The 18556-nt window shown below is 33.4% G+C and overlaps 5 protein-coding genes across 6 annotated transcripts; 1 reads left to right on the top strand and 4 right to left on the bottom strand.

The window, feature by feature from the left end:
• Window positions 1–370: 370 nt before the first annotated feature.
• On the bottom strand, window positions 371–1471 carry LOC142539354 (cytosolic sulfotransferase 8-like). The gene has a single exon (XM_075644764.1). The coding sequence runs from the start codon at window positions 1430–1432 to the stop codon at window positions 461–463; it is 972 nt and encodes a 323-aa protein (XP_075500879.1). The 5' UTR covers window positions 1433–1471; the 3' UTR covers window positions 371–460.
• A 3650-nt stretch (window positions 1472–5121) lies between these two features.
• LOC142538824 (putative fasciclin-like arabinogalactan protein 20) lies at window positions 5122–6343 on the bottom strand. The gene has a single exon (XM_075644117.1). The coding sequence runs from the start codon at window positions 6276–6278 to the stop codon at window positions 5262–5264; it is 1017 nt and encodes a 338-aa protein (XP_075500232.1). The 5' UTR covers window positions 6279–6343; the 3' UTR covers window positions 5122–5261.
• A 2200-nt stretch (window positions 6344–8543) lies between these two features.
• On the top strand, window positions 8544–10633 carry LOC142539352 (small ribosomal subunit protein uS13z/uS13y/uS13x-like). Its single transcript, XM_075644762.1, has 4 exons — window positions 8544–8693; window positions 8786–8946; window positions 10069–10257; window positions 10337–10633. Exons 1-4 carry the CDS (start codon window positions 8691–8693, stop codon window positions 10440–10442), a joined length of 459 nt encoding a protein of 152 aa, XP_075500877.1. The 5' UTR covers window positions 8544–8690; the 3' UTR covers window positions 10443–10633.
• A 1172-nt stretch (window positions 10634–11805) lies between these two features.
• On the bottom strand, window positions 11806–12258 carry LOC142538295 (uncharacterized). Its single transcript, XM_075643647.1, has one exon. The coding sequence runs from the start codon at window positions 12256–12258 to the stop codon at window positions 11806–11808; it is 453 nt and encodes a 150-aa protein (XP_075499762.1).
• Window positions 12259–15653: 3395 nt separating this feature from the next.
• Window positions 15654–17853, bottom strand: LOC142539351 (FCS-Like Zinc finger 8-like). Of its 2 annotated transcripts, none has more exons than XM_075644761.1 (3): window positions 17253–17853; window positions 16320–17166; window positions 15654–16075 (listed from the first exon to the last, which is right to left on the bottom strand). In XM_075644761.1, the coding sequence occupies exons 2-3, from the start codon at window positions 17126–17128 to the stop codon at window positions 15985–15987; spliced, it is 900 nt and encodes a 299-aa protein (XP_075500876.1). In that variant the 5' UTR covers window positions 17129–17166; window positions 17253–17853; the 3' UTR covers window positions 15654–15984. The 2 variants fall into 2 exon arrangements, with proteins under 2 accessions (XP_075500876.1, XP_075500875.1); XM_075644760.1 differs by having other exon boundaries at window positions 16320–17151; window positions 17253–17851.
• Window positions 17854–18556: the final 703 nt, after the last annotated feature.

Below are 18556 nucleotides of genomic sequence, written 5' to 3'. Positions count from 1 at the left end.
CCTAGAATTTTATTTTTTTGTTGTTGTTGGATCATGAATTTTCCGTTTTTGTGAATTCTCTTCAAGACTAAAATAATTTAAAAAAAAATTTATGTTGGTTTTCATGGTGGATGCTTATACATTTAGATATTTTCATGCTGGTTTTATAAGGACGTAAATTTTGTTATGAATCAATTTATTTATATCGTGTTCACGTTATTAATTGGTTTACATGTCTTAGTCATGTTATTTTTTACAAACATAAAGCGTTTGCGTCGTCTGCTGGTATAGTTATAGATTATGTGTTGTTTACTATATATTTTTTTTCAAATAATATTTTAGCTTAATTTTATGGTTTTTCTAAAAAAATAAATATTTTCCACTCCATAAATCCAGGTAACACAAATTAAGCATACAATATATAATATTCTTAAAATAAGTTATATCAAACTAGACAAGCAGAATGCCCTTATTTCTGCAGCTAGAGCATCAACCCAGAACCTCTAAACTCCTCTCGCACAACCTTTTCAAGTCGTTCAACCATAGCAGGAGTCAAGTAATTGACCCAATCTCCAATCTCCCCGTTCCTGAAAAAGTAACTATTTTTCAACGAAGAATCCAAGCTACCAACCTGGTTTACCTCCAGATTTTTAAGCTTTTCAAAGCTACATAGCTTAACTATTTTATCTATCAATCCCATCTTTTCCTCCTCGAACGAGAAAGGATATCCAATAAATTCAGCTATGATTTTCACATTAAAATTTACATCTTTCTTCAGATCTTCGTATTTCAAAAACAACACTTTTTCGGGATTCTTCAGATAGGCATTCCAGTATCCCAAAACATGTTCCCAAAAGGGTCCATAATCATGCGTCCCTTCACAATACGCTTCCAAGAACTCATCCAAAGAAATCGATCCACTGGTAGAAATCAGATTCTTGAAATGCCAGAGCGAAATGAATTGATCCAAGGGGTTTCTACATATATGTATAACACGACACTTAGATTCCATGATGGAAATTGGAAGCAATTTGTAATGCACATGAGTCGAAAAGATTCTTGGATCGGGAATGTGATCCAGGTCGGGATTTTCACTTTCTCTATAGATGTTTCGTTCAAGAAAAGGGATTAAAGCGTGAGGATTGGATGTGAGTAAAGGATTTTCATCAAGGGGATACTGCGAGCGATTAATGATGCTGAACGTTAATGCTTTAAGCCAAGTGGTTCCGGATTTGGGAAGGGTTGCCAATATTACGTCAGTATCGCGAGCTTTGAAGTATTTTTCACAGCGTATAATTGGCCGAAGTAAATCCAAGCTACACCAGTGACCCTTGTATTTGTACAGAGACCATCCAAGCAAACTCTTCTTTTCAAGCCCTTGCAGGAGCAGTTCTTCGACTTCGGCATTATGGTTATCATCATAATCAGTCAACTTTAGTTGAAAAACACTCATTTTGTATTGCCTTTTGCGAGTTCTTCATTTGAAACTGACTTTCGGGGTTGGAGTGGGAAATTATGAAGACCTAGCTTGCAATTTATAGTGTCATTGTGAAATGCTATAATTTGTCTATATGCATCGTGAGTTATGCTAAATTTGGTCAGATTTCAGCCCAAAACATTTTTCATGCATGCTGTGACGTCGACAATGCATGGAAATTGTGAACTGTAAGCTTGTGTGCCATGCCTCATAATTACATGATTTGCATATTCTTGTCTTTATTCGAAAACTACACCAAACAAACACTATTTCAAATTCTCAGTTCCTATAATTTTTTTTCTCACTTATTACTTGCAGCAACTCCATTTTAATTTGAAGCTTCGAATAATCAAAATTTACTAGTACAAGAAAAAATTCGTTTTCAGAGTCTAAGGTCATCTCCAACCAAAATCTCTATTTTAGAGCAACTCTATTTAAAAATAGTGCAGTTTCTACAGTCAAATACAATATCATCTCCAACACATCTACTTCAAATCTTACTCTAAAAAAAATATTCTCGGAATATTCTTTTTATTTGATTTATTTAATTTTTTTCTTATTATTTATTAAATATTTATATTTTAAATTTAGTGATATAATTAGAATTATATTTTATAATTGATATAATTAATATTATGAGTTTTGACTAATAGATGAGTTTTAACTGGTAGATACGTTTAGACTTGATCCATTTAAAATTTAAAAAGAAAAAATATATATATTCCATTTAAATTTAATTAAATAAAAGGTGGGTCGAGCTCTTTGTTTGGGTCGAGCTCGACCCACTCTTCAGACCTTGGTCGAGCTCGACTCAAGCCTGAAGACATCGACCCAGCTCGACCCAGGTGGGTCGAGGTGAGTGGCTCGACCCACTCTTCTTCTTCTTTTTTAAGGTGAGTGGGTCGAGCTCACTCTGACTTTTTTTTTCTTTTTTTTAAATATATTTAATTATTAAATTAATATAATAATATCATATTGTTTATATTGTTTATATATTATTATATAAATAATATTTATAATTTTTATAATATAAATATTTATAATTAAAATAAATAAAAAAACAAAAAACAAAAGAAAACTCATCTATCCCCAAATTTGACGCAGAGGGAAATGAAGTTGCGCTATTTTGCAAAATAGCGTAGCTCCGTCGGAAGAAACCCCATCACCTAAATAGTGTGAAACGCTATTTTGATGCTGGGATTGGAGATGACTTAAAGATTCGTAAACTACTTACACACATTTCTCTATTTACAAGGGAAAATTATGAATTTGGAAGAGTCTAAACGACACAGATTATTTTTCAAATCTCAACAAAAATAGCGAGTATGGAAATGGTACACCAGATGTAACGTGCCAGTCATAAACAGTGAACAAGCAAACATGATATATAATTCATTTATATATGAGTCTTCCAAAAAATTATTATCTTATTCATTTATCAAAATTATTAATTTAACACACCAGCTTAAGTCGGGACTAGAACTGTAAACGAATCGAATTTTATGAAATTTTCAGTATTCGAGCTCGAATTCGAATAAATATATTCGAAGCTCGATTCGAAACTCGAACTTTTATTATTTTCGATTCGAACTCGATTCGAACTGAATTCGAACTCGAATAATATTATATATATTATAATATTATAATATTATATATATATATATATACTTAATAATATTTTATTTATTTTTTAAACATAATGCTAAAGTTCGCGAACAATCGAACAATATAATTTTAGCTCGAATTCGATTCGAAAAATATTCGAACAAGTTCGAGTTCGGCTCGAATTCAATAATTTCGAATTCCGAACCAAATATTATTCGAACCGGCTCGAAAAGTTCGTGAACGTGTTCGGTTCGTTTACACCCCTAGTCGGGACCGGAAAAAAGTATAATTTTAGAGAGATTATTAATTTATCGAGTATTAATTTATGTATGTTTTACTGCATATAAATACCCGAATTCAAATAAAAGATCAAGACACGATTATTATGAACTTTATAATAACCTCAGCACGTTGTATAATTCAATTCAATATTCAAGATCTTGTGGTGAATTTCTCTAAAATATTTATTGATCTATATCTAGGGCGCTAATAAATCGATTATTATTATAAAAATATGCATGATTGATTCATCTCACAAAAGACATACTAATATTTTAATACATCACTTTTTCCATTCGAGATTAAGTAACAAATATGCAAATGGTTTGGCAGGTGATTTACATGCAACGATAAATTAATATCCATCAATAATTAAGAACAAGAAAGGATAAATTTCATGTGAAAATGAATAAAATATCAAACATAGAGATGTCAAAAAAGATATATCACTCCATAAATGTGAAACAAACACTACAAGAATAAATACTTATCGTGACATTCATAAATGTCATCATATTCAATATTTAGTGACATTTTAGTTTTAATGACACCTCCAACAAATGTCATCTATTCCAATGTCGTCTTAAACTTCCTGACATTTTTTAATGTCATTATAAGATGTTAATGACAACTTCATACGTGTTACTAATTATTCATATAATGACAATTTTAAATGTCAGGAAAACTCATGTTTTAAATACATTTATATATGCCTTGTTATTATAGTAATAATGACAAATTTATATGTCAGTTAAAATCATTTATAATGACAACTAAAAATGTCATATATGTTATTTATAGTGACAATAACAAATGTGAGAATATTTGGGTTGGATAAATATTGGAGGAGGAAAAAATAGATAAAATAAATGTGGGAATAAAAAAACATATTAGATTAGTTATCCTGATATTTTTAATTGATGTCATTTTTTATATGGAGGGAAACAATTATTTTCCCTCCTCCAATATATATCCAACCCAAGTATTGCCACATTTATTTATAGTGACAATTTTTAGTTTTTTAATGATTTTTTACGATGTGAGAAAAATAATTGGTTCACTCCATGTAAAACATGACATAAATTAAAAATGTCATGATAACTAATCTAATATGTTTTTTTATTTTACACATTATTAATTTTTTACAAGTGTCATTATTAAGTATTTGTAACAACATTTAATTAAAAGTGTCTACAAAAAAGTGTCACAATAGCCCTTTATTGTTGTAGTGAAAACAAATAAACCAGGTTTGAATTTGATGCTGTATGGACTTCGGGTGATTAATCAGTCCGGGTGATCACGCTATTATGAGAGAATATCCGCTACTTTGCGTCCATACCAATAAATATCGGGGTCGCCACCTATGTCACGAAGTGAAGTTAGAGGTGTCGGGAGATACACGGCAAAAAATCCTCCAACACTCAAGTTAGTAAACACCTCAAGATATGTACTCACAAAAGATAGAGATTTTTGGAGCATAGAATAAGATACCGAGAATCCACCCTCCAAATGGAGAGATAATTCTTATTTATAGACTCCCATGGGGGGTGGTCATAGGCTTGAATAACACGGGCCTCCATTGAGCCTATCCCCTTATTTAATGGTCCACCAATCTTTATAACCTTAATCAATTTTTAACTGTGCCCGACTAATATTTACAAAAATGAACAACTTTCTAGACTAATACACATCAGAATTCATGAAAGCAAATTCAATAAAAGTGTATATTCAATATCCTAATTCTGTTGACTTTATATCAATTAATCATCTAGAATCCCATCTTTCAAACAAAGTGGCACAGTAAACACATTATTCCGCAGTTGAACACAAATTTACAATTCAGAAACGCAAATTCATGATAATCCAAAACGATTCTTGATCACCGATGAATCATAAATCTTGAAAACTCTGCTAGAACCCATTACATTTCCTTGTAGTATACATGGCGGAAAGGCGTCGACATTCCATGGATTGCAATCCTGCTGTTATGGACCAAATCAAATTGCTTCATCTTCACGTAATTTATCCTCAACGGCGCCAATGGGCTTCCGCTCCCGCTATTGGTTACCACCAGATTCTGACCACTCTCCATGGTAGGCAACGCCGTGCCCTTCGGCAGCGCAAACAAGTCAGCCGCCGTCAAAATCCTATTGGGCACGACGTGAAACCTCAGCTTCGATACATAGGAGTGGCCTCCACCACCGCTGAAGATTGAAACATCATCGATGGCGAAAAGGGTAAGCGACTCGAGGACTGAAAGATCCGGGTACGTGACCCGCATTCCCAGAGCGACTATACTGTAACCGCTTACCCGCAGTCTCGTCATGGAGTCTTTCAGCATTTGGCGCATCATGAAGAACGCCGAGGCGGGCGGCGGCTGCTGGGGGAAGGATAGAGAAGTCATCCTTTCAATGCTGCAAGAAAATGGGGATAAGTGGGAGATAAAGCCTTGGAGGCCGTGTATGATGAGAAGGCCGTTGTTGAAGAGATCCGGCTTTGTGATTTCAACGCCGTTGATGAAGATTTTCCCCACGGAGGATGGCTCCAATGAGGTGGCGGAGGAGGTGACGGTGAGGCAGCGGTTGGGGGCGAAAGTCCCGATCTTGGTGCCGAATGCTAATTCGCGCAGGAAGTGGAGGGAGTAGAGGCCCCGGAGAGAGTGCTCTTGGAGAATGAGAGGGATGGAGCAAGAGGGGCAGGTGATGAGGGAGGAGTACGTGGGGGCGAAGACGGTGGTTGGTGTAACTGAGGAGAAGTTGGCGTCGGCGGTTGCGGCGGCGAGCTCTTCGTAGCCGAGAGTGGAGAGGACGGTGGCGAGGAGGGATTTCGGGTACGCTCTGAGGGTGAGGTGGAGTGGTGGGCTCACTGGTGCGCCTGCGGAGGTGTTGAGGGATATCGATATTAGGAGGACGAAGGCTAGCAAATTGGTGGTGGCCATTAGTGGAAATGGAGATCTTGGGCTTCTTGATTTGACAGTCGAGAAAAGAGTAGAAACTGGATTCAGGTTGGGGAATGGGCGGTTAAGAGTGACCACTGTTTTTTATTTTGTTTTATCGATAAATTGTGAGCGACCAGTTAGCATTATCTAATTATTCGTGTGTGTGTGTGTGTGTATACATATTTTATTTTATTTTTTTTCTCGAAATAATATAATAAATCAATATATTTTGATAATATAACAATACATTATAATAATTATTGAGCCAAACATATAACAAAATAAAAACGAATCATCACTCAATGTCTTATTTTTCAAGAACATCAATCGATGTTAATTCAAACTAAAATAGGGGTCTCAGGAATATCAATCGATGTTTTTATAAAAAAATACAAAGGGATACAATACATTCGATGTAGCATAGAATGAGACAAGATTTATTAGATTAAAACCTTTGCAATGATAGCATATTGAATACTGAATAGGACGCAAATTGGTCTTCTAGTAGATCTTTAAATAATCATATACCAAACTAAAGACACATTCTAGGTCTCATTTGAAACTATTTTACAGGAGACAGATTTATATCATTGAGGCGGCTTGTACCGTTTGTAAAAAATGTAGACCATGACCGTCACCATTTCTTATAAGTATTTCTTTCTTTTGATAGATATGAGTCATTTTTCTTCCACCAAAACCATCGAGAAATCTTTTTTTAATGATTTCTTTTATTTTATTTGATTTTCTCCTTTCCCTGATTATTTGTATTCTTTCATCGAGTTCTTTCTCTCATTTATGGCATTTGAGTGTTAAGTTCTTTAATATTAGTGAGTTGTTTGTTTTCATGTATCAATAGAGTGTGTATTCTCTTTGGAAATACAATGAATGTTTGTACACCATAAAATATTATAGTGAAATTCTTTCCATCTTGTCCGTAGTTTTTACTCTAATAATTTTAGGGGTTTTTCACGTAAATCTCGATCTCCAATTTTATTTTCATGTTATTATCTTAAGTTGCCGCACATAAGACCAACCTGAAAAATGTTTTTTCATATAAAATCTTCTAACGATATAAATTATTTATTATTAGAAATCAATGCCATATGCATAACATAGAGAGAGAAGACGAATACACGAATAGGGAATACAACGATGATAAAAATAAACTTAAAAAAAAAAACGATGATAAAATAAATAAATAATATACTTTGGTCACTAACTTGTGCAAATAAAAGAATCCAAAATGATCTACTTACCTTTGGGAAAATTTTCTTATTGATTCGGTAACTTTTATTTTCAAGTACATGCGTTTCATGTGCATAAATTTTATATATATATATATATATATATATATATATATATATATATAATTTGAATTTATTTACAATTTTTTCAAATTCCATGTTAGAATAACGAGATAATGATAACTAGAACTTAGGATTAATGGACATTGACAAGAGAATCTGAGAAGTTTTTTAGTGATCTATTTATATTTTTTCCCCTTAATTATCTGCATCACGAGACTCTTCTTCAGTAGGCTTTAATTGTTGAAAATTTCAATATCGTCACGTTAAAAATTCAATCTCAGTCTTTTGTTTTTGTTAAACGATCAGTGAATCATGTAACTCATACATTAGCTAAGGCATCAGTTTCTTATTTAATTTCCAACATAATTATATCTGACTTCATTTGAATGTATTTATCGTGGCTTTTATTTATATAATATATATATATATATATATATATGTATACTATCTATACTTCTATACTATATTATTAAGTGTGAAGACATGATAATAACTATCTAGAGTGGACACCAACTTTTTTCTTTCAATTTTACCTTTATATAATACTAATATTACACTTTTTTTTTTGTTTTTTTTTTTCAATTTCAACACACAATCTTTCAATTTTACCTTTATATGATACTAATATTACACTTTTGTTTTTTGTTTTTTTCAATTTCAACACATTTTTTTATTTTTATTTTTTTTATTTCAACAATTCAAATATCAATTTAGTCCCTTCATAATTTGTCAAATTTCACTTTAGTTCATCGATAATGATAAAAAAAGATTGTACACACGCATCGCGTGTGCAGAATAACTAACATATATATATATATATATATATATCTATTATATACATCCCATTATTAGTTTTTTTTTTCCTAAAAAAGTATCCCATTATAAAAGTTTTTTCAAGGCCTCATCAAATCAAAAGTATGGGCCCAATTGTAGTTTGGGCCTATGCCATTGGAATTTGGAGGCCTACCTCCAATCACCGTTCGCATTCATATTTAAACAGTAAACCTTTCATTAACAAGGTGTACTGAACTAGGGTTTGAGAATTGGCGTCCAGCGAGTGGGAAGCAAAAGCAGCCGAACCGAGAGCAATCACAAAATCCTAGCTATGGTATTGCCTCCAATCTCTGCTCATACGATATTCCTTAAGTTTATAGATTCGTTTTTGATCTCTTATCTTGCGGATAATGTCTTGAATCACAGTCGCTCGTGTCGAATGAGGAGTTCCAGCACATTCTGCGTGTGCAGAACACAAATGTGGATGGGAAGCAGAAGATCATGTTCGCTTTGACCTCCATCAAGGGTATCGGTCGCCGTTTCGCCAATATTGTCTGCAAGAAGGCCGATGTTGACATGAACAAAAGGTCCTCTCTTTTCTCACTCTTTAGATTTGCGTCAGATCAGTACATGTTAGCTTGAATTTGATCCTGATTCTGTGTGTGTTTCTTGGATGTTAATTTGCTTTCTGTGTTGTGCGTGGCAGTTGTCTATTGTTATTTATGCTATTATAAATTCATTTATTTCAAACTGTTCATGAGAGATATTTTCAACTTTTTTAAGCACTCTTCCATGCTATAGATTTCTCTTTTTGTTAGACCCCAAGGATGGAGCTCTAGAGGTAACAGTTGCTGGAAATGTAAAGGAGTCGAGCATGAAAATGAAGTTTAGAGTTAAGCCCGATCCGTGCGTGTAGCTTGTTTTATAATTGATCGAATTCAAAATTATTATATTTCTAGTCCCCTAAAATGTATTTTCAAAATTCTAGTCGTCTAAATTGTATCATCAGAATGATATTGGATTAATTTTACTTTCAGAGACAAATATTTATGAAAGTTTATGTTTATGTTTCATTGAATTTATATCAGTATAAATTACATGGTATGCTATATGTTTATCGATTATAAATTAGTAACGATAACAAGAAAAAGCTTGCGACAACCAACAAGCTTTAGAACGAACTTGTAAAAGTTTGAGCTCAATCTCAAGGCAACAGTTCACCAGTCAGATAATGTTACCCTTGGGTTGTGCTGTCAAATCGAAAAATTCTTCTAATTCCTTATGTATTTTTTGTGAGAAGGCATGTTTTGGTTCCCAAAGAAGATGAAGGTTGAGCTATAGCATGTTTTATATTCAGGGATCTGGATCCTACAGCCTTGATGGGACTTTGGAATGGCTGAAAGTCTGATATTGAATGTGCCTATTGACATTTAAATTGGATATAATATATTCCTATCTCAAGTTGCAGTTGTAACTGAAAGTTGACAGTGCAATTGGAATAATTGTTTGAATCACTTTTCGTTCAAAATGTCTATATTACTATCGCTACCATTTCATTGCTCAATTGTATCCTCTGTTGCAATTAATGTCAATAGTGATAAATCGATGACAATGTCTCTTCAGGTTTATATGGTGTTTTGAAATCTTCATTAGGCGTTCTTTCGGTATATTCATGTTTGAAATAATCAATGTATTGATGTTCTAACTAGGGCCGGTGAACTTTCTGCTGCTGAGATCGATAACTTGATGGTTATTGTGTCTAATCCCCGCCAATTCAAGATCCCAGACTGGTTTTTAAACAGGAAGAAGGATTACAAGGATGGAAAGTTTTCTCAGGTGACTTCCAATGCACTGGACATGAAACTCAGGGATGATCTTGAACGCTTGAAGAAGATCAGGTTTAACTTCAAATTGCTTCTAATACATATCGACCACTAGCTGTGCTTCTCTTTATTCAAATTTTCATGATGCATGCAGGAACCATCGCGGGCTCCGTCACTACTGGGGTCTTCGCGTGCGCGGACAGCACACTAAGACTACTGGGCGCCGAGGAAAGACTGTCGGTGTCTCCAAGAAGCGATGAAAGCTTTATCTTCTTTTGCTGTGATTTTGTTTTGGTTTAGATGTCTCTTAAGTTCAAATTTTCTTTATTGGTTGGATGGATAGCTTGAGCCTTTGCCTTCAATCGCCGCCGAGGCACGCTATGGTTTTCCTAAGAGCTGCGTTTCTATGAATATTTTACATGTTGCTTAATCAATCCTCTGTTTAATTTAAGGACTATTATTGTTAAACAAGCAAAATTGTTTTTCACATCTTTTCTGGTTTTGCGATAATGACTAATCGAATAACGCATACATCAGCAGAAAGACTATCATTTTCTTGATACAATTTTTACAGATACGGGGTGGGTTAAAAGGGACCGGAAGGCATTTGATTTACGTACAACGTAAGCTGAGCCAATTGGCTAATGAAGAAAAACTACCAATTTGATACATGTATGTCTAATGATAAAACTCAGTGTCGTAATTTGGGTTGTATATCAATGGCAAGAGCTATTTTTATTTAATTATTTATTTTCATTGAAACTATAAATAAATATGTGAGAATAAAACTTTGCAATCCATGCAAATGTATATTTTTAAACTAAAATTAAATGATTGCGTGTGTGTGTGATACAGTTGTACTATATATATACTTGTCTTTAAATTAAATTGTGTTAACTTCATCTTTCTCGTATGTATTTTCTTATTGTCTGTATTCATTCATCCCCGACACAGAACTGTACTGTATTAAAGAGAACAAATTGAGGAGGAGACCGGAAGGATTCTTCAGTTTGTGAAAAATAAATAAAAAATAAAAGAGAACTTTTAAATAAATTTTAGACTTTTGAATCTCGTGTATCTAAATCAATTTTAGACTTTTGGATCTAGCAGGAAGACGTTGCTCATAAACTAGCAAGAGTTGAATCGTAGTTCTACAAACAGTTCCGATTATCGTTCTGTCATCGTCGGGTTCAATTTGGGTACAAATCTTATAAATTAAAACAAACTATCAATATGGTTTTTTTTCTGAATACTTTTTAATTTTAAAAATATAATTCGTTCTAATATTAGAATATAATGGACTTTTTTTTTCCTTTTTTTTATATCTTTTTATAGAAAAACTGAAAGAGAAGTACGAAAATCATCTTTTATTCATTTTTTTTAATTAATTAAAAAATCATATTTTAATTTTTAATCTCATGAATTTTTGCTTATTCATCGCTTTTCAGAAGAGTTTTGATATTTATATATTATTTTTTAAATATATATATATATCTTATAAAAGGACAAGCACAACACAGAGAAATTAATTTGCTTTGTCCTTTTGGACCAAATCACGTCGTGAAAATTTCATCGTGAAACCTAATAATATTCTATATAATAAAGGTAGATAGTTCAAGTGCTTTACACAAGCGCAACTCTTCCAGTTCCCCGGCCGTAATCACCCCCGCCAGTAATCTCCTCCTCCACCCTTTTCGGCACAGTCACCACCAGCTCCCCTTTGCCGTAGGCAGCGTACGCGAGCTGCGGCATTGTTCTCTCCGGCAACCGAATCCTCCACAAATCGAGCTCGAACTCACTTCCTGCTGGCTCAACCAAGCCCTCGCCCCGAATGACAATCTTGGAAACTCCGGGAAAGGTCTCAACAGTATCGGCCTTGATATCTCCCGAGATATCGTTGGTGTTGACAGTGAATGTAATGGATTCCGGTGTTTCTTCCACACAAACGTCGGCATCGGCGTGAAACGGTAACTCCAGAACCTTCTCAAAGATAAAGGGCAGCCGCCGCAGCTTGTTCTGCAGGCAGCCCTTCGCCTGATCAACAACCCACTTTCCAGGTGCTGGGTGCACCTCCATCCTAGAGAAACCCAGAGTTCAATAATCTAGCTGATATCGATGTTCCTCCAAGAAAAGTTTGAAATATGAGAAAGGGAGCAGAATCAGTAGCAAAGATTCGATTTCATAATAGACAGAGAATTTGAGGGGTTGAAGAACATGAATCGAGATGAACAACAAAAAAAAAAAACTCAAAGCATTTTCATTAAATCTCGGCTTGTAGATTTCTGGTTAATGCTGGTATGTCTTGTAGAGCTGCCGATGTCTGTATTTATACATACATGCAGGGCCTCACGGCTCATGCGACCTTAAAATTAAAATAGCCCGATTGTTATTTTCAAAAAACGATTATAATTTTAAATAAGATTTCACCAAATCAATTACAAGTTAATTTGTACAAGAGACTCGACTTTAATTATATTATTATAAGATTTTTAAAAAAGCTTAGTAAAAGGTTATTATTTGCGATTATTAATTAATACATATCAAGATACATACAAAAACTTGTGTGAGACGATCTCACGGGTCGTATTTTATGAGACGAATATCTTATTTGAGTCATTCATGAAAAAGTATTACTTTTTGTGATAAGAGTATTATTTTTTATTGTGAATATCGATATGATTGACTCGTCTCACAGATAAAGATTCGTTAGACCATCTCACAAGAGAGCTACTACAAAATACATTATAAACTATTTCGGATGACGGATAATATTATTGTTGAGTGTGTAGAATTTTTATAATATTATTTTATTTAATTTCATAATATTTTTCTAAGAGAATTAACAGTTACCTAAAAATAAATATTTTACATTTTTTTACGTGGAAATTGGGTTTTTCTCCCTTACTACGAAATTAAATAATTTCTCCATATAACACAAAATTAATTTCAATTTCCAATTGTTCGATCAATCTTGGGTCATGTTCATGCATGCGCAGTAGTTTTTCTTCTTAAGCTTCAAGTGAAATTCATCACATATCATATATCCTGCATTATTAAAATGACCATTACTTTCTATGTTAATTTGGTCTTCTCAAGAAGATTTCAAGAAATTGCCTGGTGATTAAAAAAAAAACATTAAATAACATTTGTTTCAGACATCAATCTCAGATATTCTGAACAAAAATATTACTTCATCTACAAGTTTTGGGAGAGACCACGGAATGAGCTTTGAATTTAAGATCTCGTCTCAAATTTAAAACTTTAAGACGACAAAGTTTGTATTTTTCGAAAAGGGCAATTTAAAATTTTACCAGATCTTCGATATATATTTTGATACATGACCTTCTCAATTTGTAAACATTGTCATGTGCTTAACACTAACTCTTCAAATGAAATAAAAAGAAAAATTCCGGGGTGCTGTGAAATTGGAAACTTCCGAGAAAAGAACTCGAAAACTTACATGATCTCCTCGAGGCTAGGCTGGTTGGTTGAACGTCAATTTAATTAGGACAAAGATGGTAAACACTCAAAATGGGAGTTTCCAAGAATGTTCCTAATCATGTTGCGTCGAATGGTTGTCTGAAGAATGACAACATAATAATAAAAATATTATTGGAAGCCACGGAGAAGTTGTCCCATACGGTGAAGATTTGACCACTTTTGTCAGGAATTCGAATTTTCTAACTAAATTTTTTTCGATCAAGACATATCTATTATAAGCGAATTATAATTTTTTCGTATAAATATAAATCAAATTTAACTTTTTTGTATAATTATTGGTGATATTATTATTTAAAAATAAAAAAAATATTAGAGATAAATATGTTTAGACTAAAAGATTGAAATAACATATGTGTATTATGTTAACAAACAATTTTTTATCAATGAAATTTTTAACATAATATTCATCCTCCTAGACTAAAAATACTACGCCATGTTCTCAGGCGAACATATCGTGCACGTAGTTTGTTTATTACGGTTTATCTTATTAGAGCAGTTTGCAGGGCTATTGAGTAAAATCAAGAGTTTACCCAATATGTATCAAATGTATCGATTGAGGGTTTCAATTCATAATTATATTAATCTGTATCCCAGCCTGTAATTTATACGAATAGTGTTTTATTTTTTAAAGTTTTATTTATGGGCCGACTGGTGTATCGAATCGAAACCCAAACTGGTATTGGCCATCCATCTCTCCGATAATGAACTCCTAAAATTCCAATTATGATAATGATGTCTTCTCTTTCCTTCAAAGCAAGAGTTTAATTAGGCTGAGTTTAGGCAGCCAACTTGTGTTTATGTCCTAAAATTCCTCCTAACAAGAGTTGTTTATTGTCAAACCCCCCACCTATATTTTGTGACAATATCAGTGCTATAACAATTACACACAATCCAGTACTTCATTTCAGAACGAAGCACATTGATATAAGACATCATTTTATTAGAGATCATGTGCAGAAGAAAGACATTCGTGTGGAATAAAAATTGTTCTTTCTTGAGAATGCCTAAATATGAATAATAATTTATAAGACGAAAAATAGACGACTCCACTTTGCATTATATTAGCTGAGTGGACAATGATCTTGTCTTTCACAAGTCCAATGAAGCCTGAAAATTTCGACGCGATTCTTCCGATGTTTAAGTAAGGGGAGTGAGAGAAAGAAGAAAGTAGATAATCGATTAATATGGTAACATATGTACGTATACTCTATCAAATTCCATGATTTACGTAACTATTCTCTGTCAAAACAATATTAGACTAATCCTAGCTTGAAATTTGATCAATGGGATGCTCAAGAGTTAGCACTACGGGGATGAGTGGATTGGAGTAGTCAATCTCAGATGATCAGCTAAGAAGGTAATCGGATGCTCGACTAGCGGTTCGGACATATTAATCCGGTCGGATATTCTGAATTCTCGGGTGATTCTTTTCTTAAACTGGCAATGGAAAAATACGCTTATACAGCAAAATATATCGGCATGTCCGATGACCATCCAAGCAAATTATTCACAAGGTATCAATAATATATAATAACGATAATAATAATTAAGATAGCCTTTGAAATCACTCTAAAGTGGATAAGAACTTGATTGGGGAAGCAACACCACGCACATCACATGCTTGGTAGATCACTGTGGACGGTCAAGATGCATCCCAAAATGGAGCCAAGACCTCAATATTAACGTGGTAAAAAAAATAAAAAAATCAATCATTCTCGCAATTTTTTTAGAATGTGTAAAATATCTCATGTATTTATACTACTTACAAAAGACATTTTTATATAAAGATTAATAATTTTTCATGAACCAGATTGATCTGGACATCAATATCACAAAATTGATCCGTGAGAGACCATGCATGTGTTGATGATCCCATTTTCAATTGTATTAAGATATAACGAACTGTTGTAAAACACATAATGCGTTTCAAACCATAGGGTATTGTCATTTAAATGCTAAAAATAAGGGGATAAAGACCAAAGTAATATTAACTGTCATTGGATCCCATCAATCATTCTTGTACATTATTTATGCAGGGGAGAGAGATTCAAAACTTACAAGAAGAAGCCCACCAAAAAAAAAATCAAGAAATATATATTATTTTTCCCAAAAAAAAAAAAGAAAAACAAGAAAAGAGGATAGACAAGTTGAGTCATCTTCCAACAGATCATGGAAAATCAATTGAAATCCCTTTCGAAGATGCCAAATTCCTCTTGAAGAAACAAAGAGAAGCATAGAAAATCCAATGCTCGTAGCAGTAATAATATTTCTTTTATTTTTTTCCCAAAAAATAAAGGCGTCCTAAAAAGCATCATCCATCTCTTCATTCTTCGTTTTTTCAAAAAGCATTTCTTGATAACGGCATTCATGGCTACAAAAAGCCGTCTCTCCCCTGCAAAACAATATCAACACTTGGTTAAGCTTGACTATAGTGGAATTCGAGTAGCACGAGCAAATTGATCGTCCTTCGATCGACAAAAACCGACAAGTTTTAGTCTTTGAATCCTTGTTGGACCGATCGACATTTTAAACAATAATAATTTAATATTAAGGCAGCGAAACCAATCATCGATCAACTACCAATTATACAAACTACTATATATGAATTGTTTAAACAGGAATATTCTTGGGCTAACCTGTAGATGTAAATATCTTTGCCCAGTTCAAGATTTTGTTTGCAAGTGTGACAAGAACTCAAGAAACTCATCGGTGGAGAATCCGAGGCATCGGTTTCAACAAAACTACCAGTCTTGATTATGTCGAAATCTTCACCCAATTTTGCATCATTTTCACAGCAATTCTCCACGATGCAATCATCAAATATATGAGTAGTTTTCGGATTCGGTCCATGTGTGATCACACAAGTGTAATCTTCGGAAAGCTCCATTTCTTTCAAAGAGAGTTGTCTGGTGAAGTAATCCTTCACTGGGGTGCCTGAAAATGGGCTCAACAGCTGAGAATCCCGAGTTTTTATTCCGAAATCTGATGGAGAATTAGGCGATTCCAGCTGGGAATTGATGGTGGGGAGTTGAATCTTGAGTTTTGCTCCATAAAAAACATTAACCGTTCTTGAGAACTTCTCATCGGTTCTTTCCTCATTGATTGAATGAACTAAAGCAAGTCCAATGGCTTCTGGATTTTGTTTGTTGGATGAAGATTTGTTGGTAGTTTCGGAGTATGGGGTTGGGGATTTGGACAAGATATTATCATAACCAAATGGGGTCACAAAACTTGGAGAAATTCTTGTGTCTAGAATTGAAGTTGGGCTGGCTAAAGCTGTTTCGGGATCAGAAATTGTTCTTGACAAAAACCCACTGAAAAATCTCGGAGAATTCAAGAAAGATGATACCGGTTTTGTGGGATCTTTAGCAGAAGAATGGATTGGGTTTTGGTCAGCCATTATAGCTTGTTTGGTGGTCACTGTTCTTGATATGTTCCTCAGCATCAGTAATCAGATAAAATTCTCAACTGATTAAAAAAAATCTAAAAAAGATTTAGAGAACACAAAAATAGAAAGATCAAAACTGATAAAATTCATCAAACTTATTATATCATAAAGATCAGCTAACCTGGAATCAGTGGATAAGTTACTCCATGAAAAAGACTCCCACTTTTACGCCTCAAAAGAATAATCAAAAGCTGGGTTCACTCTCAAAACCAGAAACAATCATAACACAAAAAAGCAAGAAAAAGTGGCAATTCTTTTTCATTAAAAATCAGCAAAATTATTAATAAACTTTGTTAAATCTCGTTAGATTCCATTTTCCAGCAAATTGAAATATAAACCAAAAAAAAAAAAAAAAACCAATCTTTCATCTATTGAATCTTGTCAGCGTTTCCTGGTTTTCTTCACCAAAATCTCAGTCAAATCCTCGCAAAACAAAACCCATCACGAAGAAGAAAACGAAACAAGCTATAACCAAACTACTCGGAGTGGGCGATGCAAAAGATTCAGCAAAAGCAGACAACACATTCAAGAAAAGGTCTCCAGTTGGAGTCTCTGATTTTTTATGACTCCAAAAAATCTCTTAAAACTTATCAAAACAAGAAATAAATGTCAACAGAAAAAGGAGTTGAAAATGGCTGATTTTAGAGCCATTTTAAAGATGAGAGAAAGTGTACAAGTGCACGCAAATTTCATTATTGGAGAGGAAGGAGAATATGACAAAAAGAAAGAAAACAAGAAATTCCAAGCAAGATAAGGGGGCAACGGGTCCCCCCGCATTCTCGCTCAGCAATTATTTCTCCCCCTGTTTTGGATTTTAGCGTGGGTTTCTTGAGAAAATTATTTAAAAAAATGGCAAGTCATTTTAAAAAATGCACGCCACCCCGATTTCATATGATTTAGTGTGATTTTTAGTTCAATATTGAGTTGGGCTCAGATGAATATTCTCTCTTGGACAATAATTGAGCAAACTCGTAAATCTATCTTATTTAAATCAAAATATATGATATTTTAAAACTTTCTTGTACTTGGTTTTATAATATTAATTTATTCCAATATTTTTAATGTTAAAAGTTAAAACAGGTAAAGTGACACCACAAATTGGATAAGATAAAAACAATAAAAATTCCAAACCTTTTGGCAATTTGTGGACTTCTCTTCCAATATGATTTTCATAATTCTTGAAAATGAAAATCGCAAAAAAGTTTATTTTAGATTGCTTCCCAAACTATATTTTCATATTATTATTTATTATATATATATATATATCTATTTAAATTTTAATAAATCAGACAACTTTAATATGTATGTATATGTATATATATTATTAACTCGGACAATGTTTGACTCATGGATTGAGATGATGGAAGATGTGAAAAAGAAGGTTTTTGATACCATCGACTCCCATTTTTTTCCAAAAGGACCAAT

Source organism: Primulina tabacum, chromosome 3 (genome assembly GCF_025594145.1).
Source record: "Primulina tabacum isolate GXHZ01 chromosome 3, ASM2559414v2, whole genome shotgun sequence".
NCBI classification, from domain to species: Eukaryota; Viridiplantae; Streptophyta; class Magnoliopsida; order Lamiales; family Gesneriaceae; genus Primulina; species Primulina tabacum.
This window is presented reverse-complemented; position numbering and strand designations above follow the sequence as displayed.